The sequence below is a fragment of the Thalassophryne amazonica genome, chromosome 17, assembly GCF_902500255.1.
Source record: "Thalassophryne amazonica chromosome 17, fThaAma1.1, whole genome shotgun sequence".
Lineage (NCBI taxonomy): Eukaryota > Metazoa > Chordata > Actinopteri > Batrachoidiformes > Batrachoididae > Thalassophryne > Thalassophryne amazonica.
In genome coordinates this window covers 53,661-71,681 of record NC_047119.1, presented here as the reverse complement: position 1 = coordinate 71,681, position 18,021 = coordinate 53,661, and the positions used below count along the sequence as shown (strand labels likewise).

At 40.3% G+C, this 18,021-nt stretch overlaps 1 protein-coding gene across 4 annotated transcripts in view; it reads left to right on the top strand.

Annotated features, from left to right (window-relative positions):
• Positions 1 to 16,080, top strand: part of ptpn11a (protein tyrosine phosphatase non-receptor type 11a) — a 165,980-nt gene extending 149,900 nt beyond the window's left edge. For 2 of the 4 annotated variants that reach the window (XM_034191748.1, XM_034191746.1), the window contains exons 15-16: positions 2,849 to 2,954; positions 12,830 to 14,156. In XM_034191748.1, coding sequence (XP_034047639.1) covers positions 2,849 to 2,918 — 70 coding nt within the window. In that variant the 3' untranslated portion in view covers positions 2,919 to 2,954; positions 12,830 to 14,156. Of the gene's footprint in view, positions 1 to 2,848; positions 2,955 to 12,829; positions 14,157 to 15,759 lie in introns of those variants that run through there. The other 2 variants (XR_004565926.1, XM_034191747.1) reach the window with 2 other exon arrangements.
• Positions 16,081 to 18,021: the final 1,941 nt, after the last annotated feature.

Below are 18,021 nucleotides of genomic sequence, written 5' to 3'. Positions count from 1 at the left end.
GTCCCCTGTTCTTTCCATGAAAAAAACTCCTGTAACAGTGGAATGTGCCAAAAAAGTGCTGATGTCCACGTCTCCTCCCATTTTTGTGTAAGTCAGACGACGTCCCGGATCAACAAAGCCTTCACATTGGAAATGATCTGGTTGTTTCAGCGGGGTTTCAGCCTGTCGATCGGCGCTCGGAGCGCGGCGCGCTCTCAGCAGCTGTGGGCGGTCTTTAAAGGCTGGAGCACTCCTTAATCTGTGTAATCCTCATAAAATCGTCCCTCAAAGCCATTAGAATTTTCCGAATGGTTACCACCTGGAGGTCTCTCACAGTTTCTGGAAAAAATTGATGCAGCAAAGCTCCAAATCATTCAGACATTTATTCACAATAAAAATCCGACGAGAGGGGTGGACCACTGCTCACACAAACCCTGCTCACAGGCGAATGACGCAACCGACAGGCGTGAAAAAACTCACGCATGCGCACGAAGGTTCAAACTTGGCTGATGCAATCACACGTGACCTCGTGTATATATATATATATATATATATATACGAGGTCTGTTAGAAAAGTAACGGACCTTTTTATTTTTTTCAAATACCATATGGATTTGATTCATATGTTTTTACGTCAGCCAAGCTTGAACCTTCGTGCGCATGCGTGATTTTTTCCACGCCTGTCGCTTGCGTCATTTGCCTGTGGGCAGGCTTTGAGTGAGCAGTGGTCCACCCCTCTCGTCGTTTCATTGCGAGGAAATGGCGGAATGATTTGGGCTTTTTTTCCATCAGAATTTTTTCAGAAACTGTTAGACAGGCAGCTGGAAACCATTCGAAAAATTTATCTGGCTTTCGGTGAAAATTTTACGGACTTCACAGAGAATAAGGAGTGTTACTACAGCTTTAAGGATGGCCCACAATGGCGCACAGCGCGCCGCGCTCCGAGCCGCCATCGAGAGGCAGAAACCACCACATCATTTCTAAATGGATCGCTGTGTGGAGCCGGGACCGTCGTGTGCAATTTCTCTGGTTATCACAAGAGCTGGACATCAGCCATTTTCTGGCAGATTTCACTTTTAACAAGAGATTTTGTCATGGAAAGCCGCGCGGAGGCTTTGCGCGTCACGACCGATTCGCTGATGAAGCGAGACAAAGGAACACCTCCGTTTCGGAGTGCCAGAGGACAAGTTGGGACATGACTATCTTGGCTTTCAGTGCTTACCAGTCGAGTGAGTATAAGACAAATTGTGGAGAGCTGGGCATGTCCCAACTTGTCCTCTGACACTCCGAAATGGAGGTGTCATCCGTTTAGAAATGATGTGGTGGTTTCTGCCTCTCGATGGCGGCTCGGAGCGCGGAGCGCGGCGCGCTGTGCACCATTGTGGGCCATCCTTAAAGCTGTAGTAACAGTCCTTATTCTCTGTGAAGCCCGTAAAATTTTCACCGAAAGCCAGATAAATTTTTCGAATGGTTTCCAGCTGCCTGTCACTAAACATCACTCTTTTGTGAGCTGGCGTTCTGCCTAAATGCTCGTTTGAAGCGTGATGATGAGTCACTGCGTCAGTGCGCACACACAGCGGAGCTCATGTGATCCATTAATTCCAGAAGTGATTAAAGGTGTTTTTAGCATCCAAGGTTTGACAGAAAATGATTCATCCGCTACAAAATAATTATTTTATATAGAGTCCAGCGCACAGAGCAGGTGGAATTGGGTGCGCAAGACAGTCGCTCCAAAAATAGCCTCTCAGGTCCTGCCTCAGTGCGCACACACAGCGGAGCTCATGTGATCCATTAACAAGATATTAAATCAACATACTTTTACATACAACAGACATCAACATACAGACATACTTTTACAGCAAGCAACGGTTTTATCAAACTATAAAAAACATTAAAAATAATTACCTTAAGCTGTTCAAAATACATTCCACATGGAGCAGGAAAGAGAGGAAAAAAAAATAGTCCAGATGAAACAGTCCTCTGATTCTAGAAGAGGTGTTTTCAGCATCCAAGGTTTGGCAGAAAATGATTAATCCACTACAAAATAATTATTTTATATAGAGTCCAGCGCACAGAGCAGGTGGAATTGTGTGCGCAAGAGGAGAGCTGTTCCAAAAATAGCCTCTCAGGTCCTGCGAAGGTGCCAGGCGCACGGATAATGGACTTTTTGCAAACTTGTAAGCACCACGCAAATGCCTCTAAGCCGTCGCAGTAACTCGAACACAAACTGCGCCATGCTGTTGTTGCTAAATTTTGAACATCTTGAAATTAGCGCCACTCTCAGAGAGGAGCCTCGTTAACTGAAGATAATGCCTCTAAGAGCCACTCTGAGCCACTATACTGCCACGATAGCTCACGAAACAAAAAAAAAAAAAACAGGGTGCGTGGCTCCTTCATCCATCATTATTCGGTGGGACCACGGCTTTACCTTTTCGTCTACTACCCCGTACCCCCCCAACCCTGCTGACAGACAAAAGAAATGCTAGTTGGAGCCCATTTGTCCCTTGAACAGCACTTTATGTGGGAAAACCCAGGCTTTCATTGATTCTAGTCCCCACATGTTCTTATTATGATGTTAAGCTTTTGTACTATTTGTAGAATCACTTCATATATTTTCCACTGGTATTTCTTCTTCATCTTAAAAGAACCCTTTTTTGTCCTGGATGATCACATTCTGTGTTTTTTAGACGCATTAGATGGGTCTGACACGAAAGTTGCAGTTGCAGAATGGGTTAAATAGTTAGAAATTGTCATGAAATTTGGATTCAGATATGAAGACTATTTTGAACTTTTTTTTTAACTCACTCATCTGTCTAAGAAAAGCTATTATGAGGAATTTTGTTTTAATTGAAACATTTATATGTATCAGGATGAGAGACGACAGCTCCAGAGTTTATGAGAATGTGGGCCTGATGCAGCAGCAGAAGAGCTACAGATGAGATTAACCTTTGAACTCAGTGTTCTATCAGTTCCAGGTAAATAACACATTGCTCATGTACAGGTGCATCTCAGAAAATTAGAATATCATGAAAAGTTCTTTTTTTTTTGGCAGGTATTTCAGAGTGAAAATTTTCTGTATTCAAGTTTCAGTACATAGAAACTAAAATGTTTAAATAATTTTTAAGTTTTATTTGTAATAATTATGGGCTGCAGCTCCAAAAAAATTAAATTTTATTTCAAGTCACTACTTATGCAGTATGACTACCAGGAATCTCTCACATGTGGTTGAGTACACACAACCACAATCATGGGGAAGACTGCTGAAGCCACAGAAGGTTGTTGCTGAAAGCTCTGGCTGTTCAGAGTTCTGGATCAAAGAATATTCATAAATACTTGACTGGAAGGGAAAAGTATGGCCAGAAGTGATGCAGCCTTGAGAAGATTGTAAGGCAAAGCTGATTAAAGACGTTCGGGGAGCTTCGCAAGTAGTGGACTGAGGCTGGAGTCAGTACATTTTAATTTAATTTAACCTTCATTTAACCAGGTCAGTCCCATTGACATCAAGACCTTTTTTGCAAGGGAGACCTGGGCAATTATAAAGTTTCCAATTCACTGAACCTGCATGTCTTTAAATGTGGGAGGAAGCCAGAGCATCCGGAGGAAACCCATACAAACACAGGGAGAACATGTAAACTCCACACAGACAACTGGACTGTTGCTCAGTAGTCCAAAGTCCTCTTTTCAGATGAAAGTAAATTTTACATTTCATTTGAAATTGAAGGTGCTTGAAGTCCAGTGTGAAGTTTCCACAGTCAGTGATGGTTTGGGACACTGAGTTTTATCAAGTCCAAGGTCAACACAGCTGTCAACCAGGAGATTGTAGAGTATCTGCTTTATGGAGATGCTCAAGTTCTTTTTCAGCAGGACTCGGCACCTGTCCACAGTGTGAAAACTACTAGTACCTGATTTGCTGACCATGTATTACGGTACTTGATTAATCCCACAGACAATCCTTCATTGGGTATTGTCAAGAGGAACATAAGAGTCACCAGATCCAACAATCCAGATGACATGAAGACTGCTATCAAAGCAACCTGGACTTCCAGAACACCTCAGCAGTGCCACAGACTGATCACCTCCACACCACACCGCACTGATGTAGGAATTCATTCAAAAGGAGCCACAGCCAAGTACTGAGTGGACAAATGAACATACTTTTCAAAACTTAGGTACAGGTCAGAGACTTGGTTGAGTAAATCAGTCTTGGATTACGATATTACTATCAACAATTGCAATGTTTTTCATTATGATCCTCCCAGGAAAGGCAGAGGTGTAGCCATTTATATAAAAAACAAGATTAATGTGACTCTCCTCTCTATCGATTAGCAAACAGTTTGAATTCCTGCCACTGAAACTTGAATTCCAGCAGACACAGTCCCTCACAATCGTGGGCTGTTACATTCCCCCTCTTAGCCTGCTGTGAGGGGCTAAGTTCTTTAAATAAATGTATCTCAGGGCTAAACTCTGGTGAGCTAGTGCTAGTGGGAGACCTAAACCTTGATTGGTTGTTCGCAGATTCAGACAGCCTAAAATCTATATGTGATTCATTGAATTTAAGTCAGAATAGACAGTCTAACTCGGCCCAATATCAAACATCCCTGTACATCGTCGCTCCTTGATTTAACAATGACAAATGCCCCCACAGGAATTCTGATGTCTGGGTTTTTGGGAATGATTTGAGTGACCATTGTGCGATTGCAGTAGTCAGGAATACCAAACCACGCATTTTACTTTAGTTGTAAACATTTTTGTGAACAGGCTTTCTTATATGATCTGTCTGTTATCGAGTGGAACCGAATATCTCTCCTGGCTGATATTGAGTTGGGCTGGCAGTTTTTCTGAATCCTTGTTCCTCCGAAATTGGAAACATTATAAAAGAAAGAGACCATGCCTGGTCCAAGGCATGAAAACTAAAACAGAGGTTGATTGGATAACTTCTCGTCACCTCTGCAACAAATGCACCTTCTTATTTAAGAAGGCTAAATCAGAATTTTATTTATCCAAAACCACAGAAAAATTGAAAGATCCCAAGACGTTCTGGGAGGTTGTGATATCTGTGTCTGATGCTGTCTCCTAGTGAGCTGCCCAATTTCCTGGTAAAAGATTCTACAAATTTGACTGATAAACATGCCATCCTAGATTATTTTAATGAACATTTCATTAAAGCAGGTTATTTGTTTGACTCCCTCAACATTGATCTAAAAACAACAGCTCTAAATAGTGAACCAGCTGGAGTAAGATGTCCTCCTGTTGATTGTCCATTTTCAGTTCAACCCTTTGTGTGTTTCTGAGGTCTGTAGGCTGCTGATGATGTTGGATTCCAAAAAAAAAAAAAAGTCAGCTGGTCTTGATAGTTTGGGTACATTTTTTTTTAAGTTGGCTGCAGATCTGATTGCTGAGCCTCAAACTATTATTTTTAATTTGAGCCTAAGCATGAACAAACTCCCTAAAGTTTAGAAATCTGCTTTTGTCATCCAACTGCTAAAAGCAGGCCAATGTTCAAATGTGAATAATTACAGACCTATTTCAAAATGATGCATTTTGGCAAAACTATTTGAAAAGTTGGTCTGTGATCAATTGAATGACTTCCTACAATAAAACATTTTAAACCCTCTTCAGTACGGTTTTAGGAAGCACTGTTACTGCTGTTCTAAAAGTTTTAAATTGTGTTTGAGGCACTGGATTCAAAAAAGTTCTGTGTTTCACCCTTTCTTGATCTTTCAAAAGCATTTGATACTGTGGATCACAGTGTCTTGTTAGAAACTCTTTACAAACATGGTGTCTCTACACATGCTGTCTCTTGGTTTGCACACTATTTGGCAAGTAGGACGTAGTGCGTTCACATGGCTGGTGTTGGTTCCACCTTCCTTGAGGTCACAAAAGGTGCTCCTCAAGGCTCAATTTGAGGACCTATTTAGTTCACAATTTATACTACTGACCTGTGTGCAAACCTGTCAAACGCCTTGTGTCATCTTTATGCCAACAACACTGTATTCTGTTGTTTAAACTCAGTGTCACAGGCATTTCAATTTTTGCAGTCCGCTTTTGATGTGCTGCAGAACCATCTGGAGAAATTCAAACTAGTCTTGAATGCAGAAAAATCCAAAATAATGTTTGTTTCAAAATCACATGTTTCCTTGGAGAACATACCACCAATAAAACTGCTCAATGTAATATTCTCGAGCTAGTCAGCAACTACAAGTGTTTGGGATTAGCTATTGTTACAGAGCTTTCTTTTAAAGTTCATCTTAAATACTTGATCTCAAAATTAAGGGTGAAGCTCGGCTTCCTTTACAGAAACAAGTCATGTTTTTCCTTAAGTGCTTGGAAGCTCCTGATAACTGCTAACTTCCTGCCCTTACTGGACTACGGTGATGTTGTTTACATGTGCACTTCAACCAGTTGTCTACAGTCCTTGACCCCGCTGTATCACTGTGCCCTAAGATTCATCACTGGTTGCAGCTGCCTCACACACACCTACAACGTGAGTTGTATGCCGAAGCGGTCATGTGTTCTTTGACTGTAAAGTGATATACATATTGGATGACTCTGGTTTACAGGACCCTTATTGGACTGGCTCTGACCTATTTATCCAGTTTACTTCAGAGATCTGAAAGCTGTTATGCTCTGCGCTCGCATGTTACGTTTTCGTGTACCTCATGTTTGCACTGACACGGGAAAGAAAGCTTTTAGTTTTTCTACTTCCTCTGATTGGAATGTCCTCCAGTCTGAATTGAAACTATCAGGGTTGATTTCTTTGAACGATTTCTGCTCTATTTTAAGAGATTGCAAACAGAATTCTTTTGCACAATGGCTGTTTCTAAATTCTAATTTGTTTTATCCTGTACATTGTTACAGTTTACAGTGACCATGATTCTTGTATTTTATTTATTATCAGTGTTATCATGTTAATGTTAACCTGTCCATTATGATGTGTGCTGCTGCCTTTCTTGGCCAGGTCACCCTTGTAAAAGAGGTTTTGATCTCAATGGGCTTCTTCATCTAGTTAAATGAAGGCTATTATTACAGGTGAGCCCTGTTAACTTACACGATTTTGGGTCCACAAAATCAGAACGTGAGTTATCTGAAACCATGAGTTAAGTTGACCAAAAAACTTAAAATCAGCTTATCTTGCCATATTATAATAGTTTCGGCCATTTGAAGCGTGTCTCCTTCCTGGTTGGTAATGACCCATCTGGAGTGGGTTCGGGATCTTTTTTTTCCTCCTTCAGCTGCTGTAGGTCAGCACTGAGGGCTTTGTCAGTGTGGAAGATTCCTGACGATTCAAAGTTTTTGGATGTGACTCTTTAGAGCCATACTGCCGGTTCAGATTGGGTTGGAATTTGTACACGCAGCTGCCATACACGTAATCTTCCACGCATAATTGTCCACCCTCAGCCTGCAGCAGATGCATCGAGGAGGAAGAAGAAATCATTGTCCACACTGATGATCCCTCCCAAAAATGGTCAAATCAAAATGGACTTTTATAGGTAGCCTAAATTTTCGTGGTCCACAACTTGACTGCGAGTAAAGCTGAATCACGACTTACATATGCGCGAGTTAACGGGGCTCACCTGTATTTCTGTATTGTAAATCCTTTTATAAACTGATCTTCTGAAATATTCTAATATTTTGAGATATGCATTTTCTATTTTTTAGAGCTGTAGGCCACAATGATCAAAATTTAAAAGGAAAAATTATTGAAACATTTTAGTTTCTATGTTCTAAAAGTAGAATATGTAAAAGTTTCCTTTCATTGAAATGCCTGACAAAAAAAATACTGATCTTAATGATATTCTCATTTTTTGAGATACACCTGTACATAATTTTTGGAACCCCTGATTTTCAAGTATATGATTCAAATTATCTTCAGAAATGTATGCAAAAATACAGAAATAGTGTAATCTCAGTCTTCAGTAAAATGTCCAATGTTGGAGAAAAACAACAAAATGTTTTCATATAGTGAAATAAAAATTAAGAGAAACAAAGTGTGCTCTGGGCACATTAATGGACACCCTTCACTGATACTTGATTGCAGAACCTTGGGCAGTGACAACAGCTCTTACATTTGGAGAAGGTTTTTTTTTTTTTCTTTTTCCCAGTGTTTTTTTTTCCAGCTCTCACTGAGATTTAAGTCAGGAGCAGTTTAAAGCCACCTATCCATCCTTTCCTTTTGATCAACTGCTTTGTTCTGTTTGGTGTGTGATTTGGGTTGTAGTGCTGCTGCAAGACCAAAGATTGTCACCTCAGACCTAGGCTTTTGACACTGGGTGACACATTTTATGCCTCTGTAATCTGATTTCAACATTCCTTTGATATTTTCAGTGCCTCCAGTACCAGAGGCAGCAAAGCAGCCGCACAGCATGATGGATTCTCCACCACGTTTTACTGGAAAATAGGGTCAGTGTTTCCTATACAGCATTATAGGCCTGGTGCAATGCCAGGCCAACAAGATCCCCTGCTAGGCCAGAGTTTTTTTTTTTAATAATGTCAAATATTCATTAATTTGGATGCTTATCATCTCAGAGCATCTGCAGCACTTTGACTGTGGCTTTCCTCCACAGTCTTCAGTGGAGCAACTTTTTTTTTTTAAGTGATTTGCCATTATTTGGCTTTTTATTATTTCTAAGGGGAGGTCAGCTGACAGCAGTGCAGTGTTGCATTAAACAGCTTGCTGTCTGCTTCAGTTAAAGTTAGCAGTCAAGAGTTTTCATGGAAAGCAGCAGATATCACAATCTTGACACATTTTGATTCCTATCAACAAAAACCAGACATGAACACCACCTCCTCTCTCCTTGGATAGTTATATACTTTGCAATGCAGTCTTTTTTCCCGTGAAGTGCTGTTTCACTGTTTTCGTGGTCAGTTGGTGCTGTTGAAACTCCTTTTTCACACAAGACATCTGCGTTGTTGAAGGCTAAGTGTCTTTTTTAAAAAAGGCCAATTTTGTTTGGCTTTTGTTTTGAAATGCTTCACATGACAAGTTAAACTTTGAAGAAACTAGTGGCTTGCACGAGCACCGTGATATCTGCCAGTTGTGACTGAGGAGATTCTGCCAATAAATATGCACATTAAATTTTACTTATACCCAAATATATTGCTTGTACCCGTTGAGTGGTCAGCAGTGAGGTGCGTAATCCTGAAACTGAGTGATCCTATACTTTGGGTAGTTTTTAAATAGGCTTAATTGATTTTGCTGTGTGACAATACCCACTCATTGGGAAAATAGTTTAATCCAATCATCAAGCTTTATACAACCCCAATTCCAATGAAGTTGGGATGTTGTGTAAACTGTAAATAAAAACAGAATACAATGACTTGCAAGTCCTCTTCAACCTATATTCAATTGAGTACACCACAAAGACAAGATATTTAATGTTCAAACTAATAGGCTTTTTTGTCTTTGTGCAAATATTTGCTCATTTTGAAATGGATGCCTGCAACACGTTTCAAAAAAGTTGGGACGGGGCAACAAAAGACTGGGAAAGTTGATGGATGCTCAAACATTCAAACAGGTGAGTGTAATGATTGGGTATAAAAGGAGCATCCCCAAAAGGCTCAGCCGTTCACAAGCAAAGATGTGGTGAGGATCACCACTTTGTGAACAACTGCATGAAAAATATTCCAACAGTTTAAAAACAATGTTTGTTAACATTCAGTTGCAAGAAATTTAGGGATTCCATCATCTATAGTCCATAATATAATCAGAAGATTTAGAGAATCTGGAGAACTTTCTACACATAAGCGGCAAGGCCGAAATCTAACACTGAATGCCCGTGACCTTTGATCCCTCAGGCGGCACAGCATTAAAAAACAACTTCATTGTGTAAAGGATCTTACCGCGTGGGCTCAGGAACACTTCAGAAAACCATTGTCAGTTAACACAGTTCGTCGCTACATCTACAAGTGCAAGTTAAAACTCTACCATGCAAAGTGAACGTCAAACATCAACAACATCCAGAAACACCGCCGCCTTCTCTGGGCCCGAGCTCATTTGAAATGGACAGACGCCAAGTGGAAAAGTGTGCTGTGGTCTGATGAGTCCACATTTCAAATTGTTTTTGGAAATCATCGATGTCGTGTCCTCTGGACAAAAGAGGAAAAATACCATCCAGATTGTTACCAGAGCAAAGTTCAAAAGCCAGCATCTGTGATGGTATGGGGGTGTGTTAGTGCCCATGGCATGGACGTCCCTGCTTATTTTAGCAAGACAATGCCAAGACACATTCTGCACGTGTTACAACAGCGTGGCTTTGTAGTAAAAGACTGCGGGTACTAGACTGGCCTGCCTGCAGTCCAGACCTGTCGCCCACTGAAAATGTGTGGCGCATTATGAAGCGCAAAATAGGACAATGGAGACCCCGGACTGTTGAACAACTGAAGTCGTACATCAAGCAAGAATGGGAAAGAATTCCACCTACAAAGCTTCAACAATTAGTGTCCTCAGTTCTTATTGACGCTTATTGAGTGTTGTTAGAAGGAAAAGTGATGTAACACAGTGGTAAACATACCACTGTCCCAGCTTTTTTGAAACCTGTTGCAGGCATCCATTTCAAAATGAGCAAATATTTGCACAAAAACAATAAAGTTTATCAGTTTGAACATTAAATATCTTGTCTTTGTGGTGTATTCAATTGAATATAGGTTGAAGAGGATTTGAAAATCATTGTATTCTGTTTTTATTTACATTTTACACAAGGTCCCAACTTCATTGGAACTGGGGTTATAGGACTGTGGTAGGATTACGTAATAATCACATCACTAAAACTTTGCATTTCTGTGTGCACCTCACAATGTGAAGACTACTGGGCCTGAATTTTTTTATTTTTTTGAAGGTGTTTATTTACTGCAACTCATGGCCTCCATACATACTGATGCTCTGCATTCCCAAAAATCTGTACTTGGGTTTAATCCTCAGTGAGTTTCTTAGCACATCATTCCAGAAGCTTCTTCACAGATTTGTGGCTGTGAACAATGATAACATTACAAACTGAATCAAGGTGATTGTCTTGTAGCTTTTGGAATTATATTTTTTCACCATTATGAAGACGAAACCTCATGTGGGCTTGATGAATTATTTATAAAGTGCCAAATCACAGTAAAGTTCCCCCGAGGTGCTTCACATGGGTAAGGGCTAAACCTTACCAACCCTGCTGAGCAAGCACATACAAAAAATTGTTGGCACCCCTATACTTTATGTATACATTTTAATATATGGTCAGAAGTAAATGAAAACAAACCAGTTTTGTTTACTCAGAATATTTTTAAAAATGTCCAAAGTTATTTGGGAACAAAAACAAAACAAAATGGTTTCATAAAATGTATGCTGGACACAATCTTTGCACCCTTTGATGAATTCACAGTTACTCATCACTTTTACAGCCAGTTTTCTTCAGACAAGTCAGGGGATGGATACATGAACATTTCCAAGTCACTGAATATGTCTTGGACTTTATTTACACCAATTATGAAGAAATAGAAATAGTATGGTACTCTGTGTTAAATCTGTGCAGAGTAGACAGTTCTCAAAAACTGAGACCATGCAAGAAAGAGTGAGGAAAGCCACCAAGGCACCCAAGACAACCCTGAAGAAGTTATAGGCTTCTGTAGCTATGTCTGTAGAAATTGTATATAGTGCAAGTTTTGAATTTTGCATCACCAGTTATACAGTATCATGGTGGAATGGCACAGAGAAGGATTTTATTAAAAAAAAAAAAAAGATGTGAAATTTTAGCTACAGTATGCCAGAAGGTACATGACAGTCAAGCCTGGATTTGTTTTGTTGTATGAAAACCCTTCCTTTCTCCACTTCACTATGAAGCTGTGAGTGGTGGTGCAACACACAAAACATGCACTGTGCCCAATTTCTCCAATCACAGCCACAGAAGCCTTTCACTTCTTCAGAGTTGTTTGGGTGTCTTGGTGGCTTTCCTCACTAGACATCTTGCACAGTCACTGTTTTTGAGAACTGTCTACTCCACGCACATTTACCAGAGAGTACCATACTGTTTGAATTTCTTCATAACTGATGTAAATAAAGTCCAAGACACATTTAGTGATTTGGAAATGTTCATGTATCCATCCCGACTTATCTGAAGAAAACTGGCTGTAAAAGTGATGATTCACTGTGAATTCATCAAAGGGTGCCAACAACTGTCCAGCATACATTTTACATATGTCTGATTTTTTTTTGTGTGTGTGTGTGTGTGTGTGTGTGTGTGTGTGTGTGTGTGTGTGTGTGTGTGTGTGTGTGTGTGTGTGTGTGTGTGTGTGTGTGTGTGTGTGTGTGTGTGTGTGTGTGTGTGTGTGTGTGTGTCACTTCATGAAAGCATTTTGTTTTGTTCTTGTTGCCAAATAACTTTGGGCATTTTTAAAAATGTTTTGATTACAGTAAACAAAATGGCTTTGTTTGCATTTAATTCTGACCATATATGAAAATATGTACATAAAAATAAGCACGGCAACCATTTTGTCCATCTGTCTAGGCGACAGTGGTAAGGAAAAACTCCCTCTGTCATGTGTAAGGAAGAAATCTCAAGCTGACCAGCCTCGTAGGGGTGACCCACTGCTTAGGCCATTGTGATGGAGAGCCTGAAACAAAGTGGAAATGAACAAAGTGTAGATAAAAACATCAGCATGCAAAACGTCACTGATTTCTAGTTTAGTGTTTGATAATCTGGTTTAAAGTTTGATTGTACAAACATGATTCTTTTGCATTTTAAACGGAAGATGATGTCAATTATGTACTTGAAAATCAGGGATGCTGCTCATTTTGACCACGATGTTGGTATTCTTACTTGTAAGTAACAAGTAGAAAATTTATATGTTTTTTTTTCTCTCTCTCCTTTAGGATCCTGATAGTTTTTGTTTGTTTGTTTTTGCCAGCCACACCTTGACGCCTGAGACTTGACTGTAATAGACAGAAAAATCCAAAACGGAATGTGTGAGAGAGATCAGATACCAGGGTCGTTCTCTGCTCGCTCAGCCTATGTGAACGTTTGCCCTCTTAGTCATACTTTAAACCACTGTGATCATGAGAAGAGCCTTTCACAAGCTAATATGCTAAATTCCCCTCAGAACCAAGGTTTGACTATAGCATTTTTTGAACTCATACATAAAAGGGCTGCAAACGGCACTCTGCTCCCAGAGAGATTCTCACAAATCTTTGCTCATCTCTCATTTTCAGTCTTTTTTTTAACCAAAGGAAAATGATATTGATGGTTTTTAGGTGGAAAATAGGAGTTTCTTGAGAGCTTCCTAGAGTTTGTGAGCATCTTAGAGTTCTTACCACATTTCACAATCTGTGTAAAGTTTATTTGAACCATTAAGCCTTTAAAACAGCAGCAAGAAAGTGGGTCAAAATTTCCAGTGATTAATTACTTTTCTTTTTTTGTGTTTATGTATATATATATATATATATATATATATATATATATATATATGTAGTGTAATGTTTGTGAATGAAGACATATTGGCATCATGGTGTATAAGGGTTGGAGGGAAGGTTTTGAGCCTAACTGGTGGTTCCTGTTCAGACACTGGTCCAAGACTTTAAGTTGAAGGATTTGAGAAAATGAACTGAACGGAATGTATTGCTGTCAAGTCTCTGACCACAACGCTCAGGCAAATTGACACTTAATTGGTTGATATATTTAGTCAGTCACGGTGAAAAGGCAGGCAGTGGATTTCCCAAGAGGAGGGGGGGTCTTGAAGATGCCCCAAGTTCTGGATGGCTTTCAGCTGCTCAGAAAATATTGATCGATGGTTGACTGTTTGCTACAGTGCTCTTGGCATTTTCTTTTCATCCTCTCCAAAACTCAAGGTTATTTTGACTTATTCTGACTATTTTTTTTTTTTTTTTAAGGGGATTGTGTATGTGGACTTTCAGGAAGTCAGACCGTAATGGAGGAACACTTTGTAGGCTAGTTGCAGCACTGCTAACAGGAGTGTGTGGACCACCAAAAGAAAAATAGGGCAAAGAAACTCATTCTGGGAGGGCGTCACAGATAGGCTCAAATCATTTCACCCAATACTTACTGTTGATTCCTGACCCTCTGACGTCCATACGGGTGTTTTGGTGTGGGAATTCTTTTTGCGCTTTGATTTCAGGTACACAGTGTTTGTGAGACTTTTGTGGACCATTCCTGAGCTCGAGCTGAATGTCCTTAATGCTGCACTTTTTGTTTTATCAAGCAGCGCAGCAGCAGCTACAGTCTAGCCTTAATTAGACTTCTAGGCTACCTAAGTGTTATTTAGGAAGTTTCTGGGCGGGGGGACATTTTCTTCACCTCTTTCACGCGTGCACTTCTCAATGTTACTGTTGTCATACTGACATGTTCATGTCAGTATGACAACAGTAACATTTCAGAGAGAGTCTTGCGTATCTCGTGTATCGACACATGCAAGGTTGTTTGGAACACTTAAGTGCATACTATTAACTTTTTCATTTTTAAAGACGAAGCCTGTGAAGTAGAGCTGCAACGAATAATTGATTAATCAACTAATGAATTAATCGCCAACTGTTTTCATAATTAATTGTTTTGTTTTGTTTTTTTTAAGTGCAGATTCTTTGATTTCAGATTCTTAAATGTGAATATTTTCTGGCTTCACTGCTATTTCTTAATTCCTCTCAGACATTAAACACTATGTTTGGGTTGTGGACAAAACAAGACATTTGTGGATATCATCTTTGGTTTTGGGAGACACTTTTTGACACGTCACCGTTTCCTGACATTTAATGGACCAACCAATTGATTCATCAAGAAAATAACTGCCAAATTAACTGATTGTGAAAGTATTCATTAGTTGCAGCCCTGCTACTCAGTACCATTGCCTATTCTGAGCACCACATGTACTTAATTTTAAATTCACCAATGTAAGAAACAATCACACAGCTCTGAATGTTGATTGTGGTGATAGATTTGTGGCACTGTGCTAGTCTGCTGAATTCAGTAATTTGTACATATAAACTCGTCCTGGTACACACAGGGGAGCTTTTTGTCAAGAATCTCATCAAGAACCATTTTGTTGTTTCTGTTAACATCAAACTAAACACCATGTGTTCACCTTTGGCTTCAGTGAGACACAACTCGCTTCATCAGATTGTTTTTTTTTTTTGTTTTTTTTGTAAAGCCTTCTCATGCTGTACACATTACTTGCCTTGAGAAACTGGGGCGTTACGATTAAACTTGCCATGGCAATTCCGTGTGTGTGTATGTGAGAGAGAGAGTGAACCAAGAGAAGGAAGAAGTGACTCTTTGCCTTGAGGGACAGTTCTCACCAGCAACTGATCAGAACCCGAGTGGCTTCTTTCTGCACCACAGAATTATTATATCAGTGTTTTGTTTTGTTTTTTTTTTGGGGGGGGGGGGGGGGGGGGGGGGGGGGGGTCTTTGCTAACATACGGCTGCTGCATCACATCAAGTGTTCTTTGAATTTTATTCCACTGCATCACATCAAGTGTTCTTTGAATTTTATTCCTTGGTGAACACCATCCTTCGACTGAGTTAAGAGATGTTCTGTAGTATGTTGTACTGTATGCAGTTTTATCATGAAACAACTTCGTACTCGTCTGATGTTCATCTGACTGCCTGCTTGTAGTGTTTACTGTCCTGTGGCGTGTGGAAATGCGCGCGAGTGCGGCTGCTCGTGAATACTTTGTCTATTCTTGTTTATCATTTTCTTCCTAAATGATGAAACTGCTCCTAATTTGTTTTTTAAGCAATTTAGATGCATAGACGTACGTGCCTTCTATGCATATGTGATGAATATAAAAAAAAGTACAACCCCATGCAAGAACCTGTAACACGTGAATGTGAATTCTGACATCCTGAACAAAGAAAAGGTGGGAAACACCAGTAATCGCAGTGCAGACAAACTATATTTTTTAACATGTATATTGTACATGATTTCCTGGAAGAGGAGAATGTACTAAAACATATCTAGTTGCCAATAAGATATAGTGTATGTATATTCCTACAGTGTTCTCTCTGACACAGGGGATCCTCACACAAAATGTAAGAGGTTTATTGTATGATTTTCAAAGCAGTTAACCATGTTAACTATGTCAATAACAATAAATTGCTAACTCATGCCTCATTAGTTTGATGTGTGTTTTACATTTGTAGAAACAGCCCTTCAAGGATGCTATTTAATATTAATGCCCAGTTGAAGAAAAGGTGTGAATTTCAGTTCACTCATTGCTTTAAACAATGCAAATATAATGAGAGGTTACATTCAGATCAAATTAGAATTCTGATGTTTATGCAGATCATATCTTTGTGACATATGGAGAGAACACTGAAGAATGCCATGGAAAGAAACATTTTGAAGAAGATTAAAATCAATGTTGATCTGTTCAGTTCTTGTTCATGTCGAGCAGCGCAGGTGGCTTTGTGGTTTAGTAGTCAGACTGCTAATATAGTGATTGGGGCCAGTTTCTAAGTGAGTGCTTCAGGGTACTGATCTTTGTTCTTGGACATGACACTTCGTCCACATGTGCATTGTCTCAGTCCACCCAGCTGCAAATGGGTACTGGCCGTGACTGGGGAAGTAACCTGTGGTGGACTGGCATCCCATCCAGGGGCGTCATAGACTCTAATCTGCTTCACTGTGTCCGGGTGTAAGCTTGGGTACCAAAGGGCCTCAAATCCTGTATAGTAGTGACAGGCAAATGAGACCTCATGCTGTATTTGGTGGTTTTTCTGAGTCCTCTAGGTGCCATAGTCTATTCTATAATGGCTTTGAAGGAAACTGAAAATCATTGAGCTTTGAACTTTTTTAAATATATACTGCCATCTAGTGGGCTCATGGAAAACTCCACATGCTTCATGAGGAGTTTGACCTTCATTTGACCATCACTACGATATAGGATGGCTTCAAATCAACTGTTGATGGAAAGCAAACGTGTTTTCCATTGAAGCACATTGAAATCATGGTTGTATATAATGGATTCAGCCAAATGTATTGCAATTTTAAAATGTAAGGCTGAAAACCAACATTGAATGGCCGTGACCTTTGATCCCTCAGGTGGCACTGCATTAAAAACAGACATCATTGTGTAAAGGATCTTACCGTGGGGGCTCAGGAACACTTCAGAAAACCATTGTCAGTTAACACATCTACAAGTGCAAGTTAAAACTCTACCATGCAAAGTGAAAGCCAAACATCAACAACATCCAGAAACACCGCCGCCTTCTCTGGGCCCGAGCTCATTTGAAATGGACAGACGCAAAGTGGAAAAAGACCATCCAGATTGTTACCAGGGCAAAGTTCAAAAGCCAGCATCTGTGATGGTATGGGGGTGTGTTAGTGCCCATGGCATGGACAATTTACACATCTGTGATGGTATGGGGGTGTGTTAGTGCCCATGGCATGGACAACTTACACATCTGTGATGGTATGGGGGTGTGTTAGTGCCCATGGCATGGACAACTTACACACCTGTGATGGCACCATCAATGCTGAAAGGTACATCCAGGTTTTGGACCAACACATGCTGCCATCCAAGCAACGTCTTTTACAGGGATGTCCCTGCTTATTTCAGCAAGACAATGCCAAGCCACTTTCTGCACGTGTTACAACAGCGTGGCTTCGTAGTAAGAGTGCGGGTACTAGACTGGCCTGCCTGCAGTCCAGACCTGTTGCCCATTGAAAATGTGTGACGCATTATGAAGCGCAAAATACGACAACGGAGACCCCGGACTGTTGAACAGCTGAAGTCGTACATCAAGCAAGAATGGCAAAGAATTCCACCTACAAAGCTTCAACAATTAGTGTCCTCATTTTGCTGTTCTGTTCGTTCATTGTTCTCAGTTGTTCTGTGCCCCACAGCCCAACATACCTCCTAAACAAAACTTTCCGAAATGGTAGACTCCATGGACCTTTTGTCCAACAAACCACGAAGCTCCATTCCACCCATGTCAACCTGAGTAGTTAGACAAAACGACCCCAAGCCTGAGAATTTGTTTACCATCAAGCCCACCAAAACTCCTGTAAAGCTCCTCAGTCTTGGGGTCGCCTGGAAAAGAAAGTCCAGTGCAC